This window comes from Eublepharis macularius, chromosome 2, assembly GCF_028583425.1.
Source record: "Eublepharis macularius isolate TG4126 chromosome 2, MPM_Emac_v1.0, whole genome shotgun sequence".
Lineage (NCBI taxonomy): Eukaryota > Metazoa > Chordata > Lepidosauria > Squamata > Eublepharidae > Eublepharis > Eublepharis macularius.
In genome coordinates, this window is record NC_072791.1 from 94,876,861 (window position 1) to 94,890,034 (window position 13,174).

General features: G+C 41.2%; 1 protein-coding gene across 1 annotated transcript in view; it reads left to right on the top strand.

The window, feature by feature from the left end:
• The first annotated feature begins 284 nt into the window (after window positions 1-284).
• The window catches only part of LOC129323430 (golgin subfamily B member 1-like), a 58,646-nt gene continuing 45,756 nt past the window's right edge, over window positions 285-13,174 (top strand). Inside the window, exons 1-7 of the mRNA XM_054969960.1 lie at window positions 285-305; window positions 1,143-1,286; window positions 1,731-1,877; window positions 4,026-4,148; window positions 6,472-6,639; window positions 6,887-7,072; window positions 10,773-10,895. Coding sequence (XP_054825935.1) covers window positions 285-305; window positions 1,143-1,286; window positions 1,731-1,877; window positions 4,026-4,148; window positions 6,472-6,639; window positions 6,887-7,072; window positions 10,773-10,895 — 912 coding nt within the window. The remainder of the gene's footprint in view (window positions 306-1,142; window positions 1,287-1,730; window positions 1,878-4,025; window positions 4,149-6,471; window positions 6,640-6,886; window positions 7,073-10,772; window positions 10,896-13,174) is intronic.

A 13,174-nucleotide genomic window follows, 5' to 3' on the forward strand; every position in this document is an offset into this window, starting at 1 on the left:
TCTCCCTACCTGTTCATAAGGGAGATATAAGGAAAGCTGGATTAGATCTAAAAGAAGGTGGAATGAAAATTGGTGGAAGGAATATTAACAATTTGAGATATGCTGGCAGAAAATAGTGAGACTTGACACGACTACCAATGAAGGTTAAAGGCGAAAGCGCCAAAGCACGGCTTCTAGGGGCATAGATTCCCACAAGGAGTGAAAGTTCCCATTATTCAGTGTAGCTCTGCTTGGGCTTCATAGGATCCAAGGCAACTCTTTATACTGTTAGCCATGATGGCTAAATGGAACCTCGCTATTCAGAGGTAAGGTCCTCTGAATAATAGTTGCTGGAGGGCAACAATAGGTGAGGCCTAGCCTATGTACTCCTGCCGGTGGGTCTTACGGGTTATCTGGTGGCACAGATTGTTGGTCTCATCCAATAGAGCTCTCCTTATGTTTAATTTGTTTGTCTCTGTCTTGGAGGTTTGATTGTTTCACAAAAGATTATTTTTTATTTCCTTCTAGTAAATGGCTTTATATGTTTATTTTAAAATGTAGTTTAAAATACCTGTAGCTTATACTAAAATTCCTTATACTCTTCCACAGACCATCTTAAATTATGTGGAAATGGAGCAGTGGTGATGATTCAGCCCCTAAATCTGGAGTAAGTAGGGTAAAAAAACGCTTTGTTTGCATTATACAAATTGTAATTCACAGTATAACAATTCTAAACATTTTCAGCTTTACAAATAAGAATTTTGTTACTTATTTTAGAGAGTATGATATATTGCATAAGGTGAAAATGAACAAATATTTAGATTTCAGTTTTAAAGCATATACTCTGTAGGGTAGTAGCTCAGTATGCTTAGAAGTGTTTCACTAGCACTCAGAATGAGAAATGGGCAGTTCCGTGCAGATAATAAGATCTGCTATTTCCACTAATGTTTGTGGGGAAGCCTTAGCTGGCAGGAGATCTCATAGTTTGTATTAGTTCCTGCTTCATAAATTGTTGGGATGGAGCACTTGTTTTTAAAGAACCTGTAAAGATTTCCCCACAGCTCTCTTGTGGATTTAGAAATACAGAAAATGTTATGTTCCAAAACTATATAAGCTTGTATTGCACCTATCTTGCTGCTGATAAATTCTCTGATATCTTTTAGGCTCATGGGACTTCCAAAGCAGCAAGCATGTCAGTGACTGATTTGACTGAACGGCTAGCCCAAACTGAACAGCTGGCTGTGCAGCTCAAGGAACTCGTCAAGGAAAAGGATAATAAACTATGCAGTACTGAGCAACAATTAAAGGTATTTGTTTGTATATATCAAGGTAGTGAAAATGAATTTCTTTGCTCTATGTACAGGGAGCTTCTTTCCTAAATGGTGGCTTAACAATTGTTATTTCAGAACCGGATTCTCAACCAGTGATCATAATTAGCAGGTGCATTTCCCTTCTTTTAACTTTCCATAAATTGCCAGATTTGGTTGTCACTCAAAATGCAAATGTTTCCCAAGTGAGAACAGATGCTGTTACAAGCCCAGGGTTAAAATTACCCTTTCTAAATTGGTGACTGTAATGCACTGTTGGGCCTAATGCCACCTGTCTTGGAACTGAAGTTCTTTTAATGCAAAAATTAGCCTTATACATGGGGTTTTAACATATTTATGTCTTGATCTATCTTAAATAGTTGCAATTAATTTGTATGTGCAGATTGCATTTTCAATTAAAAACAAGCTCTTAATAACCTTTAGGAAGAAAAAGAAGCTTTTGAGGCCAAGATTTCCAAATTAAAGCTGCAAAACAAAGCCAAAGTAACATCGTTAAATTCACAATTAGAGGAACTTAAGAAGCAATTATCAGGAGCTGGAACACAAGAAGGAAAACCTGAACAAAAAAGAGTGAGTTTTAATTTTAAAATTTTAGGCTGTAATTAAGATTTTGGCCTTAATTGTATGTGTGCTTCTTTATGTATTCATGTAACATCCATCCCCCCTTCCAATGGTTTGCTTGCTGCTTTTACCCTATGCTGTGTAATCCACCTTGAGTCTCAGCAAATAACACAAATAAATAAAGTTTGCAAATTTGTTACTGATGTTGAAGAGTCAAGTTGCTTATTAACTTGTGAGCTGTCTTTTCAACAGTGGAAAATGTGGAGTGTGTTTGCTTGATGTGTGGTTCTTTGTGTGTGTGTCCCATGTTTAGATATAAACATAATAGCCCAATCGTAAGAATTTACTCAGAAGTAAACTTCATTACATTGAATTGGACTTTCTCTATGGTAAATGTGCTTAGAAATATAGATCAACTATGTTGGTGCTCCTGCTACATCCCTGGTCTATCTGTGGAATGCAGAGATGACCTCGATTGGGGGCATGATTGTTCTCTTCCTTCCTGTGAAGGCTAGAATGATACTTGGTTTACCAAGGAGCTTTAGGTGTTGCAATGGTTGGGTAGACAGAGCACAAATAAAGGAAAATGCAGACTGAATGTGATCAAACATGGGTGAGAGAAGATTATCATGCATACTCTGTGGTGATGATGGCAGCAAAGGGGTGATGATGGCAGCCTTTGCTCATATCCTCTGTGACTAAGATTCCACAGTTCAGTGCAGTCTTAGAATGCCATAGCCTAGTCCCAGGTGTACGAATGACTTTCAGTTAGTAAGACCTGATGAAGTGAATAAACTCTTAGAAGGGTATGGAACACCACCTCTAGACTCAACCCTTACCCATTGTGGCTGTTAGTGTCAAGCTGAGCTGGGTTGGTCAAGTGGATCCAGGAGGTAATAAACCTCTTTCTGTGGAATGGTGTAGTTTGGATGGTATTAAAAGAGGCAGTCATAAGGCCCTTCCTGAAGAGAGTATCCCTGGACCCCACTGTCCTAAATAACTGCCAACATTCCATTTTTGGGGAATGTGCTCAAGCAGTTGGTGTCTACGCAGCTTCAGGCAGTATTGGAAGAGACAGGTACAGGTTTTCTAGATGCATTTCAATTTGGAATCAGGTCTGGGTTTAAGATAGGAAAAGCCTTGGTCTCCTTGACTGATGATCTTTGATAGTTTTCCCTTTTGATTCTCCTGGGCCTTAAAGTGGTTTCTGATACTATCAATGAAGGTATATCCTAGAAGAGTAGAACCACTGAAGCACAGCACACACACACACACACACCCCGCTCCCAGCTTTTGCAGAATGATACAATGGTTGATAGTATACTTTCTGCTATTATTAAAATTCCAGTAGTGGAATCTTTCTTTACTTCCATAAACTGCATTTCATTATTGTTCAAGGAGAGATAATTGTATATATTTAGGATTTTAAAAGTATCTCCCCCACCCTAGCAAAAAGAATCATATAGGCATCATGGGCCTGCATCTCTATATAGATTTTAAAAAGTGGGAGAAATGAAATAAAATACAAAAGGTCATTGTGACTGTGATTGCCTGGGCTGCCTAAACTGGTGGCCAAGATCTCACGAGACTCTCTTGGACTATAATGGAGGTGCAGGAGGAGAGAAGGAGAATGGACTAGGAAAGGTGAGGGTGTGGAAAATCTTAAGCTTGAAAAGGTAGTCAGAAGCTCTACACACAGTGAGCATGAGAGAAGGCATAGACTGGCAAGAGGGTGGCAGGAAGATTAAAGGTGAGTGAGCAGGTAAAGGGGGAAGCAGATCTGGAATGGAGATAGTGGAGACAGATGGAATAGGGGAGAAAGCAGGGGCTGGGGAGAGGAAGGAAATTCCATTTCCCTATGAGTATTCACAAGACTCTCTCTTGTAATCCTCTATTGAAAATTGTTCTTGTTCATACTTAATTCATATTTTACAGTTCATTCATTTTATTGCCTGATTAGGCAAGTTGGAATGTAATCCTAAGAACATTTTCCTGGGAGTAAACTTCACTGAATAAAATTTCTTTTACTCCCAGGACACAAAAGAATTCCAAAACATGCACTGATTGAAAAGGTAGCCGTCCTATAGCACTGATGTTACATAAATCATTTGCCATTTGTTTTTTTCAGAAGCTAAACTATCAGGTTTACGTTTTTAGGGCTGCAGAGAAGGTGATCAGGATAATGCTGCTGCAAGTCGTGGAAAAATATTGGTACTTAAAAAGAAAGTTGAAGAATTAGAAATCCAGAATGCTCAAAAAAATGAAGAACTCCAGAAAAAGGTATGTCTTTATAAGCATGTAATCCTTTTGAAATTAATATTGGCTTTCTTGTGGGAGGATAAAATGTGCTCTTAGAATAATATGCACACATCTGTAGACAAAGGCAATAAATTGTCGAAGGCTTTCACAGCCGGCGAATGATGGTTGTTGTGGATTTTCCAAGCTGTATAGCCGTGGTCTTGGCAAGACCACGGCTATACAGCCTGGAAAATCCTCAACAACCAAAGGCAATAAAAGTACTAATGTTGCATCCCAGGAAGGGGAAAAGTATATAGTGATCTGTGAACAAACCAAAGAGAATCGAGTCCTGGGTACATTTCTCATTTGGTCAAGCTGTCAGAGGTGCCAAGATGGTCCAGTTTTAATTTCCCTGCCTGGCATATGAATCTCTTATCCAAACTTTTGAAGTGATTGGTCAAAAGCAGGCTTGGAGACAACCCAAGACCTGTGAGCTACTCTCCAAACTCTATTGGATGGAAAGGAAGCTCCTCAGGCTGCAGGAGAATCTATATAAATGTTAACCTGGCTTGGAGTTTTGAAGAAAATGGTGATATGTAAGGCAAGCCCTTACATATTCCATCCTGAAGTCATTCCTAAGAGAGCAGTGTTGAGATTCAGTTGTAAGTATAGGATAAGCTAACAAGATACATCTTCATATTTTCTTTCTAGATTTTGCCTAACTGGTCTGTCTACTGATTGTTCCAGTTCTCTGTGCTTTCTAGGTTTTATGTGTAGATATTAAAAGTTCATTTTATTCTCAATCTTTGAATATGAGCTGACTACATAGAATCTTACTCACATTTGTTGGCTGCTCTGCTTTCCACTGACCAGGTGTCGGGAGTGCTAAATAAAGCCTTGACAAATACAGAGGGAGAGAAATGATGGGGGGAAAGCCACAGGTCTCAGTTTCTCTCTTACACACATCACAAACTCTTGATGTTCAAGAGATCTAGGGAAAATCCTGACTGGGGATGGGGTATTCTTTTGAAGGTGACAGTTTCTACCAGGGTAAGGTAGTTCCTAGTTGAGAGGGGGAAGTTGAAAGTAAAAAAAAATTAAAACATGACCAGTCCCACTGGACTCTTGGTAGAAGGGGACTGGGGACCAAGTGGGCAGTTCTTGGCAGGCATTTCTTCAAAGCAGTGGTAGGCAACTGTTTTGGTCTGAGTAATGAAAAATGTAAATTTACTTGTAAAGATAATGGTGTTCTAGCAAATGAAAGGGGGGAGATAAAGATCTTAATAGAAAAGGGGGTGGCATGAGAGTTGTACTTGGCCAGATGCTGGAGACAAGCTAAGTCCCTGCATCTGCATATGTCCAGGAGGCAGTGAAGGCCATAAGCTATTTCTGTTGTCTTTGCTCACACTGGCAGTGCTTCAGGGGCTCACCTCAGTTGACAGAGAGCCAGCCAATGTAAGCAAAATGGCTTGGTGTGATGCTCCTTGGCACATGTGCCAAGAGAAGACTGTCCCTGTTCTGAAGGTTGAGCAGATCCTTTCAGATTGCAAGCTGTTAGTGCAAAGATAGCATTCAGTTTTCTGGTTTATTAGAAATAGAGTTCAGTGGGATGAGAATGCTTCCATATTCCTCTGATTTTTGTCCACATCCTTTAAAAGATTTCTCTGAACATGTTCACTACAATACTAAGTGGTCATGCAAGTCTGTGTGTGATTTTACTGCCCAGTCCAAAGCAAATTTACTTATAAATAAGTTCTACTAAGTTTAATGGAATCCACTCCCAGGTAGCAGTCCATAGACCTGAAGCAATTAAGTGTAGTTTTAGGCACAATTTTTTGGAAATGTCCCACTAAGTTTATGGTGCCTAATCCCAAGAAATGTGCATAGGATTATAATCTTGGTATTTTTAGCTTTTTGAGATAAGGCTTTGTCTGAATATTTTTACAGGTTATGGAATATTAAAAATATTGATGGTGGTAGTAGCAATTTTAGAGGAGGAGTGGGTTTAGTGAAGCCATCAGTACCAGTCTCACTCAGGATAGAACTTGATATTACTGGGTTCAGACATGGCAGGGATACAAATGGTCATTTTTGAGCCAGTTTTCTGAAGTGATAGCAGTAGGTGATGGCTTTGTTAGTAAGATTGGAATATCTCATGCAAGCGGTAGAAACAGGCATCAGGTGAAACTATTTAGCCATTCTAGTTCAGTGAAGTTGGGAGAAACCTGAAAATGAACATGATGCTTTATAGGATGACAAAGAACGGAAGGAGCAAAAGCAAACATAATAAGCAAAGAGAGTTTGCTCTCTCAGCTAATTAAATGGTAGCAAAATATTTCTTTAAAAGTCGTGATTTTGTTTCTAGATTGCTGAATTGGGTGCTGCACGTCATCGCGGGGCTGAAATGGATGCCATGCTTGCTGAGAAGCAAAAGAAATTAGCTGAAAAAGAAGCCTATATAATTGATTTACAGTTATCTTGTGGATCAAGTAATTATGCCAAAGAAGTACTCATCCATAACAGTGAATTAAAGGTACACTTAAGCTATGAACATATATATGTAAGTCCTATCACATAGAAGTGCTTAACTGCAGTGGCATATTCCTGGGTATGCTGAATAGCCTGTACAAAAACACAAGCCTTTAATTGCTCCGGGTGTTATCAAATCTCTGTTGCCAACTTTCCAGTAAGCTTGATAAGAATTTAGCTGTGTCTGCTGTTAATTCCATTTGTATTATTTTTGTGTTACTCTTTTAATTGTCTTTTCTTGAACTTTAAAGAATCAACTTTCCACAAAGGAGGCCTCATTACAGAGTATGGAAATTCTAGTTCAGAACCTTACCAAGAAAATTGGAGACAGTGAAGAAAGATGTAGCCTCCTCCAAGAACAGAATGAAAATCTGAAAATTCTTCAAAACAAAGACAAAGAGCACTTCCAGGAAAGAGAAGCCATGTATACTCAAAATGTAAGAAATAAGTGGGAACCTATGAGGATTCATGGGAGAGGAGACATGCCTACTGCTTCTCCTCCTCTCCTGTGTCCCAGGAGGGGTGCTGGTGAGGCTGGCCAGCTAATTGGAGGAGTTTGGGGTGAAAGTGCACAGAATACAGGCTAGTGATGGCTAGGGGAAAAGTTAGATCTGAAAATTGATTATTAGTATTTATTGGATTTATAGCCCGCTCTCCCCACAAGCGGGCTCAGAGCAGTTAACATCACATAATAAAAGCCACATTAAAACACATTAAAAACATAAAATTCAGCACAAGAAAGCAGCAACTCTATACAGCAGCCCATATGCCAACCCAACCCAGTACATTCCATGTGGTTGGAGATGGTATACAATTAAGTGAGTCTGCAGACAACCGGGGGGAGGGGGGTTATATTTCCTCCCTCAACAGGAGACTGGCAAAGGAGCTCGCCCACACCCCAACCTCAACCATATGGTTTCCGCAGACAGAGAGTTCCACCAGGTGGGTGCCAGGACAGAAAAGGCCCTGGCCCTGGTCAAGGCCAGGTGAGAATCCTTGGGGCCAGGGACCACCTGCAGTTGATTATCAGCTGATCTAAGTACCCTCCAAGGAATGTATGGTGAGAGGCGGTCCCGCAGATATGCTGGTCCCAATCCACTAAGGGCTAATAGGTTAAGACCAACACCTTGAACCTAATCCAGAACTCCACCGGAAGCCAGTGCAGCTGACGCAAAACAGGTGTTACATGCGCCCCATGCGGTCTCTTTGTAAGGACACACACAGCCGCATTCTGGATCTGTTGCAATTTCCCGATCCAAGGAAAACCCTGAGTAGAGCGAGTTACAGTGATCTAGTCTGCAGGTGATCACTGTTGTTAAGTCATCGTTTGAAAGGTAAGGGACAAGCTGCTTGACCTGACACAGATGGAGAAGGCATATTTAACAATCACAACAATCTGGGCCTCCATTGACACGGTGGTGTCCAGAATCACTCCCAGACTGCAGACCAGGGATGAGCGCAAACAGTGCCCCATCAAAGGCCAGGAGCCGGACTCCCGAACCCATCAGCCCATGACCCAAGTGCAGGACCTCCATCTTCATAGGATTCAATTTCAGTTGACTCTGTTTCAGCCATCCAGTCAGGGACTCAAAGGCTCCAGCCAAGGCATCTGGGACAGAGTTGGGTCGGCTGTCCAACAACAGATACATGTGGGTGTCATTGCACTTTGATCTTCAAGGTGCACTCCTCCCTGGCTAGCTCATAAGGGTAGGGTGTGCTTTCAGCTGCAAGCTGTATCAGCTGGCTGATGGTTGAAACTTGGGGTGGAAAGCGCTCTTACTGCTTCAAGCCTCCCATGCTGGTTCCTACTTCCACTCCATTATTTATTTATTTATTTACTAGATTTATATCCTGCCCTCCCCGCAAGTGGGCTCAGGGCAGATCACAACTCATACTACAACAATCACAACGATATAGAAATACCAAAAAATACTACAAAATATAATTTAAAACTATATAAAACAGTAAAACAATAAAACACAGTCCAACAACGGCCTCTAAAATGTGGCAGGGCCATCACTGCTGCCTTCTTCCTGTCATCGTCCACATCACTGCTACCTCCTCCATTGCCATCACGTCTCCCCATTATAATCAAGTCACCACCCTCTCATTGCTCCTGCTGCCTCCAATCATCATCTTGGTCACAGCCCCTCCTTCTGCCCCCCCCCATCTTCACTGCATCCTTTCCTCCTGTTGCTTCGCTCACCACCCCCAGCTCTCCCATCACTGTTTTCTCCCCCTCTCAGCTCCTCACTTTAAAAAAAATCCCTGGTTATGCTCACTGTGATCTCATGAGATCTCAGTTGGCATTTTTTTTGTTAAGCTGCAATGTGTGTGCTTGTAAATCCACCTCTCCCATTTTTTATCTGTTTACTTGTTAAGAATTCTTGAAAACCCTTTCTGTCCCTTCCCTATTACACAATTTTTTTGAACTATGTTCTGGGGCCAGGTTCAGATATATGTTGATTTGCTAGGGACTAAAGTGGGGGGAGGAAAAGATGAGAAATAATATAGTGCTAGATTAAAAACTGGACACGAGTATATACTTTCTGCATTTATCTTGCTGTTCCTTCAAAGAGCTTTTTCCCCTTCATTTTATCCTCACTATTCTGTGAAGAAGATTAGACTGAAAGAGAGTGACTGGTTCAAGGTCACCCCAAAGGGCTTCTTAACAGAGGAAGATTTGAACCTGAGCCTCCTTGTACCTTGTCCGGCACTCTTAACTGCTACACATATTGGCTGTTTAATGAGTGCAGCTTCTGTGAATTTAGGCAGAACATGTACAGGGATGCTTGAATGTTGCTGTCAGCCTGTTGGCAAGCCCAGCTGCTGAGTGTGCTGGGGACCCAAGGAGGAAGAATAATTTATGAAAGTGTTCTGGCTGCTTGCCACTGCCAACTTAGGGGCATGTCTTATGTCAGACCTGGATCGGACTGACCAGTAAGGCCTTCCCTGACTCCTTAATTCTGCCATCATGCGGTCATGCCTGAACAGATTGGCAGGCAGTTTGTAGGAGGGACTTTGAAAAAATGTGTCTGTCCAAACACTGGGATATTGCTTACAGTAGTTATTGCAGGAGAGCTAAATGTCTTTTCTTAAAGTACTAATAATTCATCAGTGGCCTTGGTCTGGAAACTTCAGTTGGTCCAAAATGCAGCAGCCAGTCTACTGTCAGGTCAGATACAGGAATTGTATCATTCCAGTGCTGGAAGAGACTTCCCATTTATTTCCAGGAACAATTCAAAATGCTTTAAAGACCTAAATGGATTTGGGCTGGAGTACTTCCACGGACCGCCTCCTCTCATATTGTCCAGCCTGCCAGTTAAGATCCGCCTCACAAGCCCTGCATTCTGTCTGGGTGGTAATCAAAGACAGGGTATTTCAGTAGTGGCTCCCTGCCTGTGGAGTGCTCTCCCCTCTGAAGCTGGTCTGGAGCCTACTTTTCTCTTTTAGGTTCCAGGCCAAAATGTTTCTGTTTAACCTGCTTTTTCATTTTAAGGGGTTGATCTTTTAACACCATCTTCGTAATGTGTGTTTGATCGAAGCAGGGTTTTTTCCCAAGAGCATGTATTGTTATGGAGTACTGGTACCTCTTGGGCATTTGGGACTTGTGCTGAGAACATCGTGAGTATCGGCAACTCTGTTTTTAGAAAAAAGCACTGGTTTGAATACTGGAATTCATTATGAGTAGCTCAGTGATCTGTGTTTTTTATGCTTTGGCTGGGTTTTAATACTAAATTTTAATTTAAAACTTTTAATGTTTCATGTCTTTATTATGCTTTATTTTGTAAGCCTCCTTAGGCAGGTCCCTGGAGATGCAGTGTAAAAATTTTCTAAAATAATTAACCAATTGTGTCTGCCAGCCTCCTGTTTTACTGACAGGCATCATAAGCAAATATAGGCATCTGAATCCATCCAGGTGAGCTTTATTAAAATAATGAATGTTGTATTGTGGGATACCCTGAATTAAACACCAATTTGTTTCCAACCAAAATTAGTTTAGTGAAGTTCATTGGTACAGTTCAAAATTTTAGTTTTTGATGCTTGATTTACAAGCACATTTAATCATTGGCATAGTACTTTAATGGTCTTCATTTGTCTGAATCAGTTGTATGGAGATTTGTTCTTTTTTTTCAGATCCGTATGTTTCAAAATATTATCCAGGAAAAAGAAAAAGAGCTGATTGGACTGGCGCAGAAACATGAACAGGAACTCTTTAAATTGGCTGCCAAATCTGATGCGAGCGCTGATTTAGAACAGGTAAGAGAAAATAGATTGAAAGTAAATTATAATTCAGAAGCAGTGTTTGAAGCCATCATATGAAGCCATCACTTTGTTTCCTGACATCCTAGTTAAAGCTGTTTGCTGCTACGCTGTCAATTTGATTTGTCCGGCAGGCTGTATCCAGGGATAATTATTTTATCTTGCAGTCTCTGACATACATTGCTGCATATCCCCTCAATTATACCAACAGCCAAAGGACCAAACTAAATGAAATACAAAAAATCCTGGATTAGAATCTTCTCTGTTGATTTTAAAGCTAATTAGCATTGGCTTTGGAGATCAGGGAAGAGTTGTTGCTGGAGAACAACTGAAACAGCTCCTGTGAGGCTGCAGTTAGCTCCAAATGGGGGGAAATTAATTGATTGATTGACTGATTGATTATATTAAATTTGTAACCCGCTCTCCACACAAGCAGGCTCAGAGCAAGGTACAAATACTTACCTTTTCCCACCGCAGGATAAATATTTATTTATTTTAAAAATTTCTATGTTGCTTTTCACCCAAATAGGGTCCTTATGGTAGGGGATATCAGGACTTTAAAACAGCATTTAAAATATAGGTGTATATAAAATATTTAAACAGTCAGCACTAGGGGTGTGCACCCGAAAAAGATTCAGGTAAACTTGAAGCGGGAAAACAATTTGGGTGTTTAAACGCTTCGGTATGCTCTGTAAAGATTCAGGAATCTTTACGGAGCACACTGAAGCTCAAAGCAGCACTTTTCTTGCCATTTGGAAATGGAAGCTTGCTTTCAAGCTTCCTGCCCCACTGTTTTTTTTACCCGATGGGAGAGGGAGGAGGGGGTTCTCTCCTCTCCCTCTCATCGGCAGAAAAAAGTGACGGAGCATTTGAAAACACCAACGCTTTTCTTGCCCTCCTATCGGGTGCAAAAAGCAGCGGGGCAGGAAGTTTGAAACTTTTTTTTCTGTTAGCAAATGCAAACAGCTAGAAAAGTGCTGTGGTCGCTGGCACTTTGCCCGAAGCTTCCCGAAGCAATACGAATTGCTCTGGATAACTTTGTTTCAGGAAACTTTGTTTCTTTGCAAAAGTCACCAAGTTTATGTAAAAGCCTTTTAAGGTCAACATGGGTAAGAGAGACCCGTGTTGGTCATCAACATATAAAAGAGAGAGATCATCAACATATAAAAGAACTGATATTTTCTGAGATCCTAAAGAGGAGGGGAAAAACTCAGGGCGGATAACGTCGGAATAATATCGTTTAAATATAGGTTAAAAAGCAAAGAGGCCAGGACACATCCCTGCTTTACCTCTCTCAGAATTGGTATTGCCTCTGTTAAAGAGCCTGAGGTGCCCACCTTGATTTTTGCAAAGACGTTGGAATGGAATTCCCACAGAAGAAACAATAGCCGCCTATCTATGTTCGAAGCAGCTAGCTTCATCCAGAGGCGTTCTCTATCAATGGAATCAAAAGCAGCTGTTAAGCACAAAGGCTGCATACAGAGATTTAGTAGGGCCCTTGATTTGGGATGCCAGTTGGTAGAGGGTTTGACAATGGTCGATGGTACAATGCCCTTTGCGGAAGCCAGCTTGCTCAGGATAGATAACTTGGTTGGAGGCTTCCCAATCCTCCAGCTTACATAGAAGAGATTTGCTATACAATTTGGCAGCTATGTTCAGCAAGCTTATTGGACTGTAATTCTGGAAATCTGCTTTGCCCCCCCCCTCCTTTAAACACTGGAACTACTATACCACCCTGAGGGGAAGACCCCTGTTGAATTTACCTGGGTGAATAATTTAGCTAAGATGGGAGCCCACCAGTCAGGGAAGGACTTAAACATCTCGGGGGGAATCAAATCCTCACCAGGGGACTTGCCATTTCTTCTATAGGCAGACATGAGATCATCTTCTCCGTGTAGTGATCCTCCATTTGTCTACCTTGCCCACACTGTAACATCTTAGATTGCTTCCAGCTTGTAGTCATTGACCTATGGTGGTCTTGGTCACAAGATGCCCTCTGACAGTCTTTATTGTTCTTTCCATAGTCAGCAAACTTTCCCATGCTCTGGTGACTGGGGTACCAAAAACAAAGCCCTACTTGTATTTTTAAGAGGAAAAAATCCAGATTGCCCTGCTCTGTGAGATGGAACGTGGGCAAGAAAAATAGCAGGGCAGGCAAAATTAATAAACTTCATGGGATGATTGTAGGGGGTTAATGGGAATAAGGAGATAGCCTTTTGTAACCACAGGGCTTGGTTTTTCCTACCTTTTGTACACTGAAGAACTGTTAGCTAAGT